The 17,943-nt window shown below is 40.5% G+C and overlaps 1 protein-coding gene across 3 annotated transcripts in view; it reads left to right on the top strand.

The window, feature by feature from the left end:
* Positions 1-17,943, top strand: part of osp (outspread) — a 274,832-nt gene that overhangs the window by 254,905 nt on the left and 1,984 nt on the right. For 2 of the 3 annotated variants that reach the window (XM_053769378.2, XM_053769379.1), the window contains 11 exons: positions 4,755-4,880; positions 7,164-7,315; positions 8,011-8,361; positions 8,934-12,298; positions 12,377-12,587; positions 13,045-13,214; positions 14,049-14,222; positions 14,941-15,093; positions 15,437-15,533; positions 16,341-16,416; positions 17,795-17,902. In XM_053769378.2, the coding sequence (XP_053625353.1) occupies positions 4,755-4,880; positions 7,164-7,315; positions 8,011-8,361; positions 8,934-12,298; positions 12,377-12,587; positions 13,045-13,214; positions 14,049-14,222; positions 14,941-15,093; positions 15,437-15,533; positions 16,341-16,416; positions 17,795-17,902 (4,983 nt within the window). The remainder of the gene's footprint in view (positions 1-4,754; positions 4,881-7,163; positions 7,316-8,010; positions 8,362-8,933; positions 12,299-12,376; positions 12,588-13,044; positions 13,215-14,048; positions 14,223-14,940; positions 15,094-15,436; positions 15,534-16,340; positions 16,417-17,794; positions 17,903-17,943) is intronic. The other variant, XM_053769380.2, reaches the window with a different exon arrangement.

Here is a 17,943-nt window from a genome sequence, read left to right as displayed (position 1 = left end):
GGTATACATTGGTGATCACCTGGGTTTGGAGCTCTACTGTCTTTACTGCACCTGTACACCTGTCGCATACCTACAAAACGTATTTTTCCAATCTGACGCCCAAAAAACAGTACCCAAAAGATTACAATCATTTTTTTATTTTCTTAATTTTTTGTTGTGTACAGGTGAAAAAAAATTGTAGTAGTAATGCCTGAGTAATGCCATATACAAAAGCATCGTCCTGTTTGAAAAATCTAGAGTTATGCGACACAGCGCTAATGTTAATCCATGTGCTCGCGGCAAGGTGGATAGCCAGGGCTGTCTCTTATATAGAATAGGATATTTTACATGTGTAGGGACACATTTGTTATGTCAGCAATAATATTATCGCAGTCTAGTTTAGCGTGCGACTAGAACCCCAGTCGTCACCGGACCTCATACGGCACAGGGCGTTCGTAGTACTCCTCCAGTGCAGTGTGATTGTAAACCTTCTTACGTAAACTGTGTCTATTGTGACTATATGTGTGAATGTGAAATAAATACGTCGTCCTGGAAAGCATCTTTAATTTGATCTAGATCCCAGAAGGAGACAATTCATGTTAGTAGAGGAAGGCCTCTACACATGCTTATTTTTCTTAGCGTCATAAGTCCTAGAATAGTTGTCACTCGTAATTTTATATTGAGGACAGTAACATACTAGGCCCCTGTCCAGCTCTTATCATTTCAAAAGTTTGGCCCAATGTGTTTCATTTGTCGGATTCCAAACCATAATTGTTAATACTATAAAAGCCAGTCCCAATATGAAAATACGTATTTTTTTCGAAACCACCACTGACAAACGGACATATTGTAAGTACACCCAGCCCTAGAGGCGATTATGCGTGGTGGGTGTCTGATTTACACAGACAGACCAAGTTTGAGTCCTATTTATTGTAACAGCTTTATGCGTCCGTTGAATTGCATCTAATTAATTGCAAAAAGTTGATATCCCTACGCAGTGGGAGTGTGGGGCAACAGAAATTAGTAATAAAGCAAATTATTAGTGATAAATCCTCTTTATATGGAAAATATTTTTTTAAATGTCAATGTGCAATTTAGATCGTCTCCCATTTAGGTAAAATATTTGCTTCAAATTTTATTTAATTCAACATTTTTTCCCTTTGCAATTTGCAATCCGTTCCAGAACCTTTTTCATTTCTAAGATTATTTTAGTGGAAAAATTGAGAAATCATATTTGTTGTAAGTAAACAAACTGGCAAAGTGTAAAAACTCAATGAGGTAGTAGCCTATGCCGCATAACTCTTGACCACGAGCGTGGAATTGGAGGACCACTATTCCGATATTGACCTGCCAACTTGTCGCACACAGTGAACTTGTAAAAAATTGAAATATAAACATTTATAGCATGAACATATAGTGATGAACATGTTTAGAATCATAATTTGAAATTGTACTTAAAAATCACCGTCACAAATCGTCGTAATGCATAATTTAAAATTATGAAACGAATGTAAATAGCGACCCGCCCGGTAATTTTAAAATTAGAATAATTAGAAATATTCTTTTCAGTATTAAAAACAAGATATTCCCCCAAGAATTCACTGTGCTATACCAAGTGTCTTACTCGATAATTACAAGTACTGTAGCCAGCATTCGACTCAGTAATACATATGTTGAGGAACCGACGGACAACCATACTATTCCCACGGAAGCATCGCCACAAGGCGCAGCTCGATTATACGAGTAGAATACAATCCAATATTTAAACGAGTTGCAATTGAAAATGCATCGATGTGCATACAATGTAATACATTGCAATAAAAAATAAGTCGCGCTATGTTATGCGAAGCGACGGCATCATAAAATCTGAACCCAGCAGTTCAATAAATCAACGTAACTCATTAAGTTTACACGAGACGAACAAATTGATGAACAATATCATAGTTGTGTTGGAATTGGCATGGGCAGGGTTGTCACTTCACCTCAATTATATTTTATCGATTCATAATAAGATTGTTTTTTTTTCTGTATTTTAGATATTTAAATATCTGCAGAAAAATACATAAAAAGACAAGAAAGCTTGTCACTTCATGTCACTTCAATTATATCTTATGGATTCATAAAAATACATATTCACAAAAATGTATTGAAATATCTGTATGTATATACAGAAAAACCAAGCAGTGTTGCCACTTAAGATAAAAATGGATCTGTAGATTAGAATTTATCAGGTTTTATATTTAATTTCGTTCTTACGTATTAGTAGTTATAAAAATGTACGAACACTTGATGGGAGTTACACATTTTTATCACAGAATTCTACAAATTTCCCGCGAAGATATTCCAGCTCCATCACCAGTATGGCATATTATTTAGAAAATAATTTTAATAGAAAAGGTTAAACTTGCTTGAAATAAAGAAAAATCAGACAGACATCGAACACCTAGTGTTAAAAATCTATTATGTTAGATTATGGAGATCGAGTATGTCATGCACACTCAAACCGGTGGCGGCGTCGTGGATCGGGTCGGGAGGTTCCCTCTATTGTGGTTGAGCTTCGCGATGGCTGACTCCCGCGTCAACTCGTGAACGGGTGCTGTCGGGGGGAACTGGTCAGCTCGATCTTTTATTAAAAGTTTTTTTTTTGTTTGGTTAATTGATTATACATATATATATATATTCATCAGCACTTGATCACATGATTGTGATCAAGTGCTGATGAAAGGAATATCGTATTATGATTAATACGAGTATGTTTTACCTTTTGACCATGTACTTTATTGTGTACTTACATTGTTATATTAGTGATAAAAAATTATACATAAATTTATATTTAAAAAATGGTAAGCCCTTCTGGCATGATAGGGACCAACATTGTTTGAATGAGTTTCTTTCGGCATTTCTTCTCAGCAGTGGTCGTTCCGAAATGCTACTAGTTTGTAGCATTGGTAAACATCATTTAATTTAGGATATGACGTGAAAAAGTGCCTGTGAAGGTCTAATTTCTGAATAAATGATTTGATTTTGATTTTGACACCATTAGGCAGAATATTGTACTAACAAGAGAATTTATATTTACCATTAGGTACAACCTTATGTCCCGTTTCGAGTAGGCGCGGGCGCAGTGGTATGTCATCCACCACGATTTACGGGCAAAAAATAATACATATGAATGAAGTGAAACTAGTACATCATCTACGCCCGCTGCGCATGCGTCCCCTAGATGAGTTGTACAGTCCTTGAAGCATGGATTGGAAACAGTTCATTAATAACATGATAAGTAATAAATTTTTTCGTTCTAATAAATGTTATTCTACTTGCGCACGCGGTTTTCGGGATTTACAAAAAAAAAAAAACAATTTCTCTCTCATCTCCGAATATTCCGGCGGTGCGTTCGGGGCTGTGACGCCGTGAAGCTCATGGTCAGCAGTAATTAACTCGATTATGATTTTCTGGTGGTGGCATTTTCGATCAGTTGCAAGGAAGTTAGGTTGCTTTAATTCACATCTTGTGTTACAGTCAACAGGGCTGTAAAATAGGATAACGAATTTGTTTGTTACAAGATACCCCACGAACTGAGATCTACATTGAGATGGGTTATCTCAAGTATTCTGCAGGTATTCGTATGCTGAATGTTTAGTCGTTAATTTAGACAAGTTTAAAACCTTCCGAGAAAGCTGAAATTCAACCTTTAATTCAAATCTTCCCACTTAGCGTAAACTTGCACAATAAAAAATGTAATGTATTTTTATATGTGAAGAATTCGCGTGAGTTGCTCTCCACTTGTGGTCATTTGTTTGCAAGTACATAATTACCGTCCGAAACCATTACCCAAACCAGTTGGTTCAACTATTTACTTATTATATTCTGGTCTACCAATCCCTGACCTTGGCGCACGCGATGCCTCGCTCCGTGAAATGTCATGCGCAAACGCAAAGATTCCATGCTTTTAGAAATAACGATCGAAATATTCTAATTTCAAATGTCACTGCCTCGTTGCGATTGGCTAATCACCATTAGACTGTAATTGCTTGACTACGAATTCACTGTTAATTTTGTCGTCTTAAATTAGCAAATAATATTATTGAAATAGCTCACATACTTCAACAGATTTAAAATGAAAGAAATACTTTAATAAATAATAATTTCATTCAATTATATAATTATTTGTAGTCTACAGAAATTTATTTTATGGTGTATTCAGGTAGAAATCAGCTATAAAACATTTGAAAGGCTTCTATAATAATCTGCTTTAGGCCGGTATAAGTCCTCCTGACCTTGGCCGGCATGTAGAGGTATATCCACGCAATGTCATGTGTGGGGGTCATCTTTGGGGTCAATTGGTCAGCCGGTTGCTCGTTTAAGGAGGACTCTGTTATTTTTATGGGCTTTGTGTCTGTTCGGAGAAATTTCCATGTGTTTTCCTATTCTTGGGCATCGTTGCTTGTGATGTTTTGTATTATTTTGGTGTAGGTTTACCTGTATGTATTAACATATATAGATAAACATCCAAGACCCAGGTCAGTCTGAAAAAGATTATTTTCCAATTCGACCTGACCGGGGATCGAACACGTGACCAAGGGCCAAGGAGGGCGTCCATTATCCACCAGTAGGACATAAATTAAACATTGTGTTTTACATGGAATGCCAAAAATAATATTGTATAATTTTAAAAAGATTTTACTATTTCTATCGTTATACCTCTGCAATTAATTAGATGCTGGATACAGCTCTCTGTGTTTTCCTTTGACCAAATTGTGAATTACTTGTTCCAGTGTACACAGATCAGCCGGTCTCGTCAGCATCTCCACCCACGCGGGACAAGATCAACGGTGAGGAGAAGGCCAGGTCCCGGCGACGGGACGCCTGGTCGGAGTCTAACAATCCCTCTCCGGATGATGGTAAGTGTTTCTCTCTCTATCATCGCTCCATTTCATTCATGGCCATGATAGCCTCAAAATGTACCTTTAAAATCTTGAAGATTTAAGTGTGAGTTTAGTCGTAGAACAAACGTTGTTTGTTTATTGTCAATTCCCTAATCTTAAGAGGTTACTAGTTTAAAAAGTAAGCACCAATGTTATACGCTTGTAATAGAACAAATGACTGAATAACATTCCTGTAGAGAAACCGGTGCAATCGGCATTGTTGCCCACAGAATGCCACAGCCCACTTGGCACATCGAAATTAGCGCATTATGAACGCGAGCGCATATTGTTCATCGTTGGAGTCGCACGCGACTCGGGTGACCAGGTGTTCAGATAATGCTTTCGTTTAGATATGTTTATTGAGATACAGTATATAATATATAGGGACAAATCACACAGATTGAGTTATACATATACTCGTATAGATAAACATGCAAAACCCAGGTCAATCTGAAAAAGATCATTTTCCAATTTAACCTGACCGGGGATCGAACCCGGGACCTCCAGTGTTGCAGTCCGGCATGATGACCATTAGGCCACGGAGGTCGTCAAAGATATCATTATATTCTCTCCCTCATCTGAGCTTTTATCGGTTTCTTCCCTAGCTGTTGAGCGTCGGAGCTCAGGGTCCGTTGCATTATATTGTATAGGGTTTATAATATACTGGCCACAAATTATACTTGTGTACTTGTTCAATGTCAGAGAATTAGAGTGATAAAAGGTAAGGCTGTGACAACTAAGGATGTCTGAGACCGTGCGAAGTTCAGGAGAAAAAGTAGGAAAGTAACTAATTTGAATTGCTTAATACGTGTATTTAATGCGCATGAGGGAGTAACTGGGAAAATGAGATGAGAGAGAGAGAGAGAGAGAAAGATTAGTCAAAAATATTTTTGACCGTCACATATTCCGATTTATGTTTTTTTAAGCCTTGCTGTTTGGATTGTCATGTGATACAGAATGCGGTCCATTAGGGATCTAATAAATCTTATAGGTACATAGTTATCATGTACTTTTGTTTTTGGTTTAACTCTTCCATGAATATTTTAGTGAAGTCCGTGTAATTGCAAACTTGCAGCATCCCTACATGCAACCCACATTAGTTCGCAAGTACTACATTAGGTATTTGGGACGACCAATAGGCGTACCAGCGTATCATATCGAAACTACGATTTTCTTCGTCAGGAATTGTGTAAAATCGCAATTTAGGTATTACTAGCGTTCCGTCCTGCTGTCATACTTTATCGTAACTATCATACTATTGAACATATTTACTGCATTACTTCTCCCGTGGACTTACGGTACGCAATTAGGCCTTTTGAAAAATAAATTTAAAGCAATCCCTTTCTCACTTTTTTAAGCATTTAGCTCAGGCTATGAATATGGCTTTTTTAATTTATTTATTTTTATAATTTATATGGGAATGAACGCGCCGTGCTTGTCCACAGGACCTCATTTTAAACTAGATTCATAAAACATGCTAGGCGTGATTCACTTTACCAATAGCGAAATTTATAATTTGACAAAACCAATAAAAAATACAATAAGGTCTAGATATAGTCAATTTAGAGGTAGATTACACATTAGTTTTAATTTCCATTATTAATAATCCAAATAATGCTTCACAATTTGAGGACAGTATATAAAGTTCAAAGAAAGACCTATCGGTCTAGTTCTATCGCGCCTCTATCGCTGCAATATGATTGCATATCCTTTAGATATAGAATGTATGTTCATGTGCAATATTGCAAGCAATTTTATCGACCAATCATATCGCATATGTGGGCGACTGGGTACCGACTCTGTACTGCGTTAATAAACTTCTATTAGAATATTCTTAGGTATACACCGGCTCTTATAAACCTAATAATATTCTCCATTGACGACCTCCGTGGCCTAATGGTCATCACAGAGGACTGCTACACTGGAGGTCCCGGATTCGATCCCCGGTCAGGGCAACATGGAAATTGATCTTTTTCAGATAGACCTGGGTTCTGGACCTGGATTTTTATCTATATATGTATATTAGAATATAGTATTATTAAGTATTCCATAACATAAGTTTCTAACTTACTTTGGGGCTAACTCAATTTGTGTGATTTTTAAAATACATTGAGGCTTGTGGTTCCGCCCTAGAATAAGATCAGGCGGTTGAATTTTGTTAATGTTGAATGCTACTGTTTGAAATACTAATCCAACGTTTCAATTAATTCAAGATTATATATTAGCTAATAAGTTAAAATATTGATTCGTCACTTTCAGGTGCGGTCGTGCGGTCTCCCTTACTGCAGCATCAGCCTTACGACGAACAGCTACGGGACATAGCTGCGTCTCTGACCAGACCTAGGTCTCGCAGGGCTCTGCCCGTCACTCTGGAGAGGCCCACCAGGCTGCCACCACCCGACCGACTGCCGGTAAGAATCTCTTGACTTCATCGATTCAGTTTTACTTGCCGAAGACGTAGCATCTTCGCTCCTCAACATTGATGATCAAATTCAAAAGTCTACTGCCGACTTGCAAAGCGCAGGTGAAGAAGAAGCGGCGCAACAAACTTCACCGCAGCCTTTTCTCCAAGGACGTCAATTAACAGGTCTTATACATGTATTAAAAATATATCTTCACCTTAGTTTAAAGACGTCTAAACTTCATTAGCAGGAAGCTAACTTTAATTTTGACGACCTCTAACCCTGGTCCATGAGGTCACGAGTCGATGTCCGGTTAGATCAAAACGAATTTTATTCCCAGTAGTCGTTTTACTAGAAGCGGTGATGGTGTAATGGATAAGACGCCCGCCTGCGGATCGAAAGGTCCCAAGTTCGAATCCTACTCGTGCCACATGAGTTTGTATACCAATCTGACTCATGTATAGTAGTTTTCATCGTCCACCACTTGCTTCCGGTGAAGGAAAATCATTGTGAGGAAACCTGCACACTGGTTGATTCTTATTAACTTGTGTGTGAAATGGAAAAGGCAATGGCAAACCACTCCATTAATAATGCCAAGAAAGTTGTTGTGTGTGTTTCATTCCACGTAATAACCACGAGCCTCAGCCATGAGGAATACGACTAATGAAGAAGAAGTTGTCTTACTATAGCAATTAAAATTCCAGGCCCGTGGAACTCCAGACGGCGCCGTGCCTCCTGAAGAGAACAGCTCCAGTTCATCAAGCGAAGGCAGCGAACCAACTGATGCTGTGGAAACCACAGAGAATGGAGAGCCAGGCAGAGTGGAACTACCCGCTGAAAGGCTCCTCCACGCTAGAGCAGGATGGCTTCAGAGACGAGGGCCCGGGGGGTACTCCCGCCACTGGTTCGTGCTGAGAGGAGCTGCGTTGCTGTATTTTAGGGATCCCCATGCAGAGCACAGGGGATTAATGGACGGAGTGATTGACTTGAGTGGGGTGGCCAGGGTAGTGGAGCTACCGACAACAGCCTCTACCGGATATGCTTTTGAGACCGAGGTAATTTGCCATCTATAAAGGTTAAATTTATCATTAACAAGATGTAGCCCGAGGTTTCGCTCCCGTGGGAATTTCAAAATAAAATATAGCTTATCGCAATCTTGAATAATAATAAATAAATAAATAAATAAATGAGGACAAACCACACATATTGAGCTAGCCCCAAAGTAAGTTCGAGACTTGTGTTATGGGATACTAACTCAACGATACTATATTTTATAATAAATACATATATAGATAAACATCCAAGACCCGGGCCAATCAGAAAAAGATCGTTTTCCATCATGACCCGACCGGGGATCGAACCCGGGACCTCTCGGTTCAGTGGCAAGAACTTTACCACTGCGCCACCGAGGTCGTCAATAATAAGGAATAATGTCCCTTTATAATGGTGTAATAATTTTTGAAATCGGTTTGATAGTTTCGCAGATTACCCGCCTCAAACATACAAACCCACAAACGCTTACCGCTTTATAATAATGGTATAGTTTAAATTTAAAATTTCAGCTAGCAATGTGAGACATAAATGTAAATTAATGTGTTTTGCTTATATATATATGTTGTATTTCCAGACTTGGGATGGCAAACACATCGTTCTGTCAGCGGTGACAGCGGGAATACGAGCGAATTGGGTATCAGCCATAAGACGAACAGCTGGTTTACCTGACACTGCGCCGCTATCGTTGATACTACGCGAAGACGCTGTAGACCAATCATCGGAATCATCTACTTCACCAGTCACACCAGTAACACCAATCACTGGAAAATCAGCACCGTTCTCATCTGATGAAGAGTACAGAACTGCTTCAGAAGGTGGAAGGAGAGACAGCGCTGACTGGGGAGATGTGGCGCCTCAACCACCACCATCCCCCATCTTGAATCGAACACCAATATCTAAAGTCAAAGAAAAGGTACGCGCTCGAGCGTGCCATCAAACGCCCAGTAAAACTGAAGGAAACAAAGACGAAATCGACGGAACCAAAGAACGCCCGACCGACGAAGTCGACGAAAACGAAAAGCCGAGTGAACCTCGCAAGCGCAGCTACATATCTACCATCGACAAACAATCCATCGAAATTGACGATCTGCGCAAACAACTGAAACTTGCTCTAAGCGACGTCGATGCGGCTGAATCGGAACTTGCAAGACTTAAAAAACTTAAATCTGATGCAGCATTGAGAGAGCAGAAAATGGAGGAACTTGTGATAACATTACAGAAGAAAGAGGAAGAGTTATCTGTAAGAACTAAAGAGGCTGAAAACTTGGACGCTATAAAACAGCTTTACAGCCAAGACAAGACGATGTGGGAGTCGAAGTTAAGAGACACGCAAAACTTCTTGAAGGAATCAACTGAACATTGTGAACTTCTAACGCGACAGTTAACTTCAGCGCAAGAAACAGTTGTCCAACTGCAGACGGAGTTGACTGAACTTAATGATAAGTTGCTAAAGAGTGTCAAGGAGAATGAAGGTTTATACGAAAGAATCCAAGAACTCGAAGGCCGCCTATCCGCTGAATCACCCAGCAAAGAGAAAAGAAAGAGTGTTAGCTCTCTGAGTGACCTCACGAATATGGACCATGACCTAAACTTAGAATCGTTAGAAAAAGACCAATTAATTGAGGAATATGTCGAACTGCGAGGTCGTTTCATGAAGGCCATTCAAGAAATCAAATCTATGAAGAAAGAACTCCGTGAATCTCATAATATGTATGATGAGCTGGAATTAACTAACATGAAGCTGAGAAATGAAATGAAACTCAGAGAACAGTGTAGTAGATCTGAAATCGATCTCATGGCAGCGCGCATTCTAGACTTGACACAGAAGCTGACAGCGTCTGATAAACAAGTTAGAACCTTGAAACATAAGATTCAGAAAACGGAGTCGAGAGAAAAGAGGCGAAGTTTGTCTCTGAAGGGAAGAGAGTCATTTACATTGGGAAAGGAAGTGGAAGAAAAGTTGACTGAATTGGAAAACAAAATCACAATGCTAGAGTCTGGTGAAGCTGTGCCGGTGATAAACTCGCCGTCAAAGAGCATGTCTCCTGCTAAAGAGAAATCGTCCAAATCGGAAACCACCTCGGATGAGAAACGTATGAAACGCCTAGCGGCCAGACTCCGAAGGAAGTCTTTGGACAGCGCCACCAGTTCAGAACCAATGAAAATGCTCGTCCGGCTGAGCTCTCTCGAAACCAAAGTTGCGTCGGCTTTAGAAAATCGACGAGACCTCACAAATTCATGTGAATCATTAAGTCAAGCGACTAATAGGTCAACTGAAAGTCCAAGTTTCAACGAAAGTCTCGAAAATTCCACCGTGGGCACACAGTCACAAAGACATCTGTTAGATAGATTACAGAGTCTCGAAAATGTAGTTATACATTCAAGAAATAAGGTTAACGAGTGCCTTTGCCAGATGAGCGCCATGCGAGCCGCTAAGTCCAGGAGATCACCATCGCCTAGTCTCGAGAAAAAATATAGTATTAAATCGATGGAGAAATGCTTGACGGACGTGAGCAAAAGGTTGCAAGAGTGCTTTGATAAGTGTGTCGTAGATTGTGATCACAATCCTGACCACGAGGTCAATGACAGCGTGGCTCAGGTGGTCGTGCAGCTAGAGGAACAGCTGAGAGTCAAACTGTTGGAAATATCAAAGAAAAAAGCAGCACTATATGAATCCGGGGAGTTGACTCAGCGAAAGAGCCTTGAAATCTTAGCTGAGAAACTAGCGTACGAGGCCGTCCTCGTCAGCAGAATCCAAGAAGCCCTGGAGTCTTCAAACGGCAGCAGATTCTTCGCCAGATTAATAAAGTCTGAAATAACCGAAACTAGTCAATTAATTGATAACCTTAAGTGTAAGATAAGCGGTGACGGCTCCAGAAGCATCATCAGCACGAGGAGTTCTCTAGACTACCTCGCCAGGATCCTCTCGCGGAAAATAGACATCGTTAATGGTTCTCGGGATACGCGGGAGTTGAGAAAGTCAGAACTAATATTACAGAGTGCGGATTTAGAGGCTCTGAAAGCATCGCAAAGGGAAGTTACCGATGCGGTTGATAAATTCAAGATGGAAAAATTGGCAGAGCTATGTTCGGCGCTGGCGTGTGAGACGTTGAGTTACGTGACCCCAAATGACAGTGATTTCGAGCAACAAAGAGCTAATGTGGAAGCGGCAAGAGTACGCGAAGCGTGGGCCGCCGCCAGAGACGCTTTAGGAGCTGAACTAGTCCAGGCTGAGGTCACGAGGGCTCTCGGGCGCGCCGCTCAGGTTTGTGAAGAGCAACTGGACGACTCCCGGAAATGTCGCTTGACTTTGACAGCACAGGACCGCGCCGATTTGGAGCTGTGGTGGCAAGCGGCGCACGACCATTTACGCTGTGAAATGGACGGCGCCGTCCGAGACATCGCCACTCGCTACCGAGAATGTCTCGGTATGGACCGACGAACCAAAGAAGGCTCTCCTGGCTTGGACAGCCGCGTGCTGCTGCAGCAGTTGGCGGAGGTGCTGGCCCAGAAGGCGCTGATAGACGCGCGGGTGGCGGTGGTAGAGGGCACGTACAGAGCGTCAACCCCGCGCGAAGAGTCGTCGCGATGCGCGGAAGACGCGATATCGTCGCTGGAGACAGACCCCGCGCAGGAGGCGGAGTTCGTCTACCTGTTCCAACGATTCTCGAACGAGTGCCGAGCGCTCTTCTCTAGTGACTGTTCGGGTAACAGTGAAGACTCGATGAAGATCGGCGAGAGCCTCGGGCGGGTGGAGGCGGCGGTGGAGGCGGTGCGGCGGCTGGCGGGCGCGGAGGCAGGCGCCGAGGGGGGTGAGGGGGAGGGGGAGCCCTCCAGTAACGTGTTAGACCGCATCGAGTCGCTGCGGCGCCGCGTCGAAGCTCTGCAAGCGCTGGTCCCGTGCCAGCACTGCAAGCAGCTACAAGACGCGCTGGACAGGTGAGGAGAACTATAGTACTCATATTGCGTGCTCCTATTCTAAGGCGAAACCACAGTAACCAGTGACAATGCCCGCAGGCTGCAAGCGGAGCGGCTGCGCGGCGAGTGCGCGCTGGCGCAGCAAGCGGGCGCACTATCAGCCGCACGCCGCGCGCGCGCGCAGCTGCAGGCGCAGCACGAGCGCGAGCGCGCGAGTCTGCGCGAGCGCGCGCGCACGCTGCAGCGCCGCCTGGCCGCGCTCGACTCCGAGTACTCCGCGCAGCTCGACAGTCTGCGCGCCGCCTATCAGGTAGACCTGGTTGAATCGTCCTTTTTCATCTTGAGACACTAACTTTTACCACACACATATTTTAAAAGCTCAATTGTATTTGTATTGTATCGTATATATTTGTTCGGTATGTACTAAGTATGATGATTGAGCTGAAATTTTGTATTGTTTGACCAATGAGCCATGACAATAAAACTTATCATTTGGTAAAAAAAAAAAACTAATATTATTTCAAAGCAGGTTAATATACTAGTTTTTGATCTATATTTTCGGAATTTTAGGTACTAATGAAATCGAATTGTTTTATGGTATTATTCCGAATAAGTCATGACACTCACGATGATGACACGAACGATGTAAATCTTATCAGACAAACATAAAATTCTTACACTTTATTGTTATTTTTTAACAAAAAGTTCCATCTTTAATAAACATATTAAAACATAATATTACATTTAGACGTATTTTGCTTCCCCAGAGTGCAGTAGCAGCCGACACTCACGGCGACGGGCTGCGCGCGCGCTACCAGCAGGAGATCGAGCAGTTGCGCGCGCTGTGTGAGAAGGGCCTTATGGCCATGGAGAGCTCGCACCGCCGCATTGTGCGGGAGATGGAAGAGAAACACCGCGCTGAAAGAGAACAACTCAGGTATGCTATCTCTTTCTTTTATATGTGTTTTATTATATATTATATAGTTATGTTTCCATGTGGAGTGAACTTAGTGTCATATATGACACTAAGTTCCGAGGGGTTAGTGCGAGACCCAACGAACCAATCACATTGCGCCATTGTTTCGCAACGACAACCACACTTCAATGTGATTGGTTCGCTGCGTCTTACTTAGAATAGATTCGATGGTGAGAAGTAAAATGCAAACTCGCACTTCGCCTACAGACCTTTGCAGTCGGGCAAAAAAGAAGGGAATTATATCATAACTTTCATGTGAGAAAACGAACAGAAAATTATTGTTGTGGAAATGTTTGATTTTGTTTTGACTTGTATATTGTATGAGAAACATGTGAGAAATCTTCGAGATTTGAAGAGAAATTAACGAAAGAGCAGGTAACACTATTTTATAGATTTGTTCTGATCTGTTGAAGATCTTGGATTATAAATTACGTGAGAATTTAGATCTTGATAAATTAGTCAAAAATAAAGTATTGATATAATTTCGTCTTTGTTATTTTTAAGGTACTATTTAGCCGCACACTAGCGCCACCATCACATTAGAAAATATCTTGACAAATTATGCCACATTTTATAGATAAGTATTTCATTAGAAAGGATGTACTTCATTACACAATGTAATCACATTGGACTAAACCAAAAACGGTGACCACGAAACCCGTATAGTCAACTGTAAAGCAGCCTTTCTTAGAATCTGAACGCAAACGCCTGGACATCGTATCGCTTCACTCTCTTTATGTAGCAGATTTTGGACAGCTTGGCAAATAGCCTATCTAATTTGCGTAAAACTCTCAGGTTAGACAAGGAGCAAGCACTGGCGGAGGAGACGCGCGCGACGCTGGCGGCGCTGGACGCGATGCGCAAGGCGCACGAGAGCGAGGTGCGGCGCGAGGTCGACAAGTTCAAGGCAGAGTTCCTCAGCGCCTCCGCCGGCGGCCCCGACAGGGTGCAGCTCACCAGCAGGCATCAGTCAGTATTGTATTCATGACGTGTAATCATTAAGAGGCCCGCCTGTGAACCGAATGGAAAAAGTTCGAATCCTACGCGTGCCACATTTATTTATTTATTTAGCTAAATACAACGTTACACATTATGTATCCTTTTAAAGTATTTGGTTTAATTAAAATAATAATCATTTACATTTACGTTAACTCACGTTCTTCAATGTCACGTTGTCACATGAGTTTTTATACCAATCTGACTCATGTGTAGAAGTTTTCATAAACCACCACTTGCCTCCAGTAAAGAAAAATATCGTGAGGAAACCTGCACTCTGGTTGATTATCAACTTGTGTGTGAAATGGAGAAGGCAATGGCAAACCACTCCATTAATTGCCAAGAAAGTCGTTATGTGTGTTTCATTCCACGTAATGACTACGACCCTCAGCCATGAGGAATATGACTATGAAGAGGGGGAATGCCCAGCTCTCAATATGGTGGTGACGGAGATAATTAACTATTAACTTTTTTTTCATCTGCGCTTTAGAAGTAAATTAGGTTAATGCCGGCTCCACACTCGATATCCATACTGAGATACCGACGCGAATGCATAAACATTACGTAGCTTGTATGAGTGCTTTTATTTACCGAAATGTAAACCAGCAATGTATGCTGAAAAATGTTTTGAGAGTTCGAACAACGACATTTCACATTCATTATATTGACATCACAATAAATATATTTTCAGACAAGAAATGGAAGAGATAAAGCGGGAGATTCTGTCTCTGTCGGAGAAGTACTCTGTGAAGTGCGTGGAGTCCGCGGCGCTGGAGGAGAGGCTCGCCTCAGCCACTGCGCAGCTTGCGCATGCGCACAACCACATCATGCAGCTCGACGCCAGGTATGTATCTTATATCATCTGTCATATTTACGCCTCTGGGGCGTACCTAATGCGGATTGGTGGACTTTAACGTCTAGTCATAGTAGAGCGAGACACTATGATTTTGGTCACCCATCATGACCTGAAACTTACATAACTGCTACTTATATATATATATATATATATATATATATATATATATATATGTGTGTAAAACTTTTTTGAAAATGCTTCTCCATTCAAGCTTGAAAGATTATAACAAAACTTGAATATGATAATAAAACTTGGAGACCTTAACTAAAATCTGTCAATCAAGTTTTTCTGCGGAATTTTGTGTTTAACTAGCAATCTACTTTATTTCCAGGAATAAGCAACTACGAGCTCATTTGATTTCCGAAGCAAATGAAATGAAGAATGGCGAGGCGTCCTCCCTCTCACAGCTCATCGAGGAGACTGCGCCGGTATGTTCCAATTTCAAATTTTAACTTTTTAATTTGCACATGTCAGAGGTACACGCTTGTACAGCATATGCTAAGGAATTTTAGTGCTTTTCTATCAGTCACGACGTTTCGATGGGCATCGCTCCACGCTTGCATGACACTCGCACGAAAATCATCGGTTGTTAACAATCATCACCATGTTTTAATATCGATGTTAGATTTTATATTAGAAATAGCTTTGTACAAAAAATAAATGAACATCGCAATTTATTTTGGGAATCTTATATTTTTTTATAGGAACGTGTTTTTTATACTGACATAACACTTTTGTGATAGAAATAGTTGTTTCGAATATAGGTCTAATGTCACAACTGTGGCTTCATGTTATATTTATTTTCTGAAATTTTATTTGTTTTCTGTTTTCTTATTTCATATCAGTTTTCTTAGTGTTACTTATAGTATTTATTTATTATTCAAATTGATGTATTACTTCCACTGTTGGGGCACTATTTACAATTTTTTTAACTTTAACACTGAGTAATAAGGTCTAATTTGCACAATCGTGATATTTAAACATAATAGCTATGAATTTCAATGAGACAATTGTATCTTTTCTGTTTAAACTGTGTTAATTCTTAAAACATTTCACAAATCTTTCATCTTTTCATTTGAAATGCCTAATTTATAGGCTGTAATCGGTGACGTTAAACCAACCAAATTAAGTAGTCCCCTTCTTTCCTGTTCTCTGTATGGAACAAGTCGTCACGTAGCATAGCTAGTTACTGTCACAGTACTCATGGTCACGGTACATTCCGGGTGCACTAACAGCATGGGCGCGAGGCGCCGCTGTGGGCTCACCTGCGCCATCTAGCGGCGGTGTGGCAGCGCTCGAGCAACGTCTCAGGTAAATACGCTGAATTGCTGCCGAAGATGGCTATTTGTTAAACATTTTATTGAATAACTTTTTTTAAATAGCCCGTTTGCGTGTGGGATATGGCTGGACAAAGGCTGATAATTATAATTTATTTAGAAGCAAGAATAATAACGTTTTTTTTATTGTAGTTATCGATTTTTTATGAGATATTAATTTATATAGTACAGATTTGTAAATAAATGTGTTGTTTGATGTTTGTTAGATATAGTTACAACTTATACCAGCTCAAAAAATATGTATAAACTAAAACTAGATTACTTGTAGGTATATAACTTTAACGTCTAAAAAGATATTGCAATTTTCACATTCACAAAATTTAGCCAAACTTATCAGTAAGATCGGCTTTATTACAACTTCCATAAGTTATCCGAATACGGTGGAATTATTACTACAGTAATACAGCCGATAGCACATCAACCTATACAAATTCGTTGCAAATTCATGTAGGGCCCCATGCAGGGTTATTTCCAATGTAATATATATAACAGGACTGATTTATAGAAATCCCTCTGCTGCTGAAAAGCTGCCCTCGACAGAGATTTGTGGAGAAAGGAAGGAGAGACCTTTGCCCAGCAGTGGGATTCATCAAAAGGCACAGAACCGAACAGAGACGGGAATTAACATATGCAGTCATTTCATACATTTCGCGATCGCTTCATGTCTTGAACGAATAAACAATCATTGTTTCGTTTGGTTTTCGCTTATTTTTATTCACGTTTTGTTGAATGTGTGTGTTCGGTTGTTCTTGCTGTAACCTAAAATTGCAAAACCATTTTCCAAAATAGTTTTACGTGATTTTTATTTTGTATAACCTTATTTTATCATTGGTGAATTATTATTAATGTAAAAAACTATAGAAATATGAAATCTAAATCGAAATAAAATAAATAAAAAGTTTCAATTAACAGACTCATTCGTTCGCCCATTGAAACTTTTAACACTAAATTCCGTTTATTTTAGTTGCATTTAAAACTAGGCACACAAAATCTGAATAAGTCTTTTTATTCAAAAATACACTTTAAAAATCCTTACCTTAAATTAAATGTGTGATTTATGATTTTAAAACAGCGAGTGATGTGCAGATATTGATTGTATTTCGATAAAAAGACATGCCATTTCCCTTTTATTGAAATATCTAATCAAACATAGAAGTATATAGTCTGTGTATAAAGAGAAGAAAAAACAGGGCACTGCGCTCACTAGGCTGGAAACACTGGGTGTTTATCGACCAATCATGATCATTAGTATTGCAATTACAATAAAATGCAGGATTCTACTCTTTATAGATAAGACTGGCATGTTTTCATGGCTAGTGTCGCCATCTACATAGTTGATTTTGTGATTATAGGAGAAGTCGCGGTCGAGCCCGCTGCTGGAGGCGGCGCGGCCGTCGCGCGCCAAGATACAGTTCGCCAAGACCGAGAGCACACGGAACCTGCAGCTCTCCCCTGTCCAGGTATAGCCCGTAACTTCTTAGTGTATTATATAGGTACACGA

This window comes from Plodia interpunctella, chromosome 3 (genome assembly GCF_027563975.2).
Source record: "Plodia interpunctella isolate USDA-ARS_2022_Savannah chromosome 3, ilPloInte3.2, whole genome shotgun sequence".
NCBI lineage: Eukaryota > Metazoa > Arthropoda > Insecta > Lepidoptera > Pyralidae > Plodia > Plodia interpunctella.
The sequence above is the reverse complement of the archived record's forward strand: the minus strand, read 5'-3'. Positions and strand labels throughout refer to the sequence as shown.